Here is a 2,375-nt window from a genome sequence, read left to right on the forward strand (position 1 = left end):
GGGGGCGCTCCTTTAACTGCACGTGTGCTCGCAGCGACACGCCGGATTCCTGCTCATGTCTGTCAGCCGAGGGCTGACGGTGTAAGGCCCGAGATGTTAACGGCCTTCGTTTGCCCGTTTCGCCGTCCTAATCGAAGGATCGGCACAGCGGCGCCGGACAGATCCCAGATTCCAGATCCCAAACGTGTCCTCTGGCACAGCGAACGGCACAATTTTGCCTTTTTGTTTCCATCGGTTTGGACCACGGCTGAGCAGCTCGTTCTAGGAATCGCCGGGGAAACACCGATGGCTCTCCGAGGTCGCCGTAGCGCCGCTGAAAACTCGTCTAATTTGACCAAACCACTCGTCAATATATCATCAAAATGGCAAAAAGTCGCCTTTCTTACCCGAAACTCTGGTTTCTAGCCGTTATTTATTTGGTTTGTTAGGATTTTTATGGCGGTTTTGATGCTTTCCCGTCACGTCTGCCTTTCGTCTCTCTGCCGTTTGACTTCTTCTCTCCTTTGTAACTGTTAGGGCGGCACGCGCTTGGGACAAATCCCCGTTTTTCCTCTCGCCCTTCATCTTTCGTCAGCGCGACGCTAACAACACTTTGTGCTCCGGCGTTTTAAATATCACCGAAAATGGCTACAGGCGTTCCAAGCAGCTGGGATCCACCTTTACTGGCAGGCGGGGGTTTTATTTATTTACTTTTTGTTTTGTGCTACCGATGTTGCTCACGTTGAGGCCCTGATGGTAAAACGTTTGACAGATCGTGCGATCCTCGTAGCGCAACACAAAGACGGGACTTGGAAATACCCTCCGTCCGTCCGGTTCATCTTCCGAGCTGGACAACTTGAAAACTAAGCGAAGCATCGACTTCCATTTTGGTACCTGGATGCGTCTAGACATAAATAAGGTCGCTAATGAAAATTTAATTGCCACTTCAAAAACCAAGATGGCCACCGCTTTGTGTGTGTGAATGGCGTCAACGGTCGCAGCCCATTTATGTTTGGAATGTGGACGACAAAAAGAACCTGAAAGTAAAACAAGTGGAACGCCGATGTCCCCCGTCGCTGAGGGTGAATATTTTTAAGTTTTCCAGATGAGTGTTTTGTCTCGACTGGAACAGGAAGTCCAAATATCCGCCCTTTAGTGGTTTAATTCCAAGAACTGAAGCATCGAGGGAGACGGACATGTTCGAGTGTTTCGGATCGACTGAAACTACGTTTAGAGACCGTTTTTCAGGGATGAAGTCTTCCATTACACAGACTTCAAAACGTTGGTTTGTCGTTTTCTTGCCTGACTCACAAGGCCTCACGCCAGTGTTTGAACTTTTTGGGAGTTCGCTCAAAATAACCGGTCGTGGCGGGCGCCTGAACCCATCTTGACCCACCTTAGACTTTTATCTTCGGGGTCAATTTAGTCTCCACGAGTCAGAAGGTGTGACAGCTTGGCGACCCGTGAACTGATTTCGGACAACAAAAAGAAAATACGCTGATCAAATTGAGACACCTATTGATGAAATTGTGCATCGTTCACAGAAACGTTGTTACATTTGTGCACAAACGCAACATAAGCACCAATTCAGAGAGATTCCAAGTGAAAGTTTGAGTATTTTCCCGCAATTTTGTGTCGCCAACGGTCGCATGAATCAGAGACTTGTTCAGTTTCTTAGTATTTGAACACAGAAAGAAATGGAAACATTAATGAAGATGCTTTAAGCCAGGGGTGTCAAACTCCATACCTCGGGGGGGGCGCTCTCCTGCACGTTTTCGACATGTTCTTGCTTTAAAACACTGGAGTTTTTTGACACCCCCCCCCTCGCTTTATAAGGCTTACCATCCTCTGCATCTTGGGAGGCGGTCTGCGTATGCTGTAGGAGTAGTAGTTCAGCATGGCGTACTCGATCATGGCGGCAAAGACGAACAGGAAGCAGACGGTGACGAACAGGTCCATGGCGGTCACGTAGGACACCCTGGGGAGGGAGTTCCTGGCCACCGTGCTCAGAGTGGTCATGGTCAGCACTGTGGTGATGCCTGAAAAAAGGGAAGGAGCAAAGAAACTGCTTATCGTCTGCAGGGTGACCCATGAGAACGGCTGGTTATATAACACGGACACATTTTTATTCATTACAATTAATAATGCATATTAGGGGTATTCTGGGTAATGTCCCCATTCTGCGCCGATCCGTCCTTCTAATAAACACCCACGGCGGCGGGTTTGATGTCCTTGCATTAAAGGTTAAAAATATTAATTTTCCAAACAATATAAAAAAAGATGCGTTTTAGTTCACTACAGGGTCGGCCATTTCTATGGATGCACCTGAATAAAACGGGAATGGTTGGTGATATTAACTTCCTGTTTGTGGCACATTAGTATACCGGGGGGGGGGG

General features: G+C 48.0%; 1 protein-coding gene across 3 annotated transcripts in view; it reads right to left on the minus strand.

Annotated features, from left to right (window-relative positions):
• Positions 1-2,375, minus strand: part of LOC108251186 (gamma-aminobutyric acid receptor subunit gamma-3-like) — a 197,343-nt gene that overhangs the window by 3,491 nt on the left and 191,477 nt on the right. For all 3 annotated transcript variants that reach the window (XM_037973863.1, XM_037973862.1, XM_037973864.1), the window contains one exon: positions 1,822-2,018. In XM_037973863.1, the coding sequence (XP_037829791.1) occupies positions 1,822-2,018 (197 nt within the window). The remainder of the gene's footprint in view (positions 1-1,821; positions 2,019-2,375) is intronic.

Source organism: Kryptolebias marmoratus, linkage group LG23 (assembly GCF_001649575.2).
Source record: "Kryptolebias marmoratus isolate JLee-2015 linkage group LG23, ASM164957v2, whole genome shotgun sequence".
Taxonomy (NCBI): domain Eukaryota; kingdom Metazoa; phylum Chordata; class Actinopteri; order Cyprinodontiformes; family Rivulidae; genus Kryptolebias; species Kryptolebias marmoratus.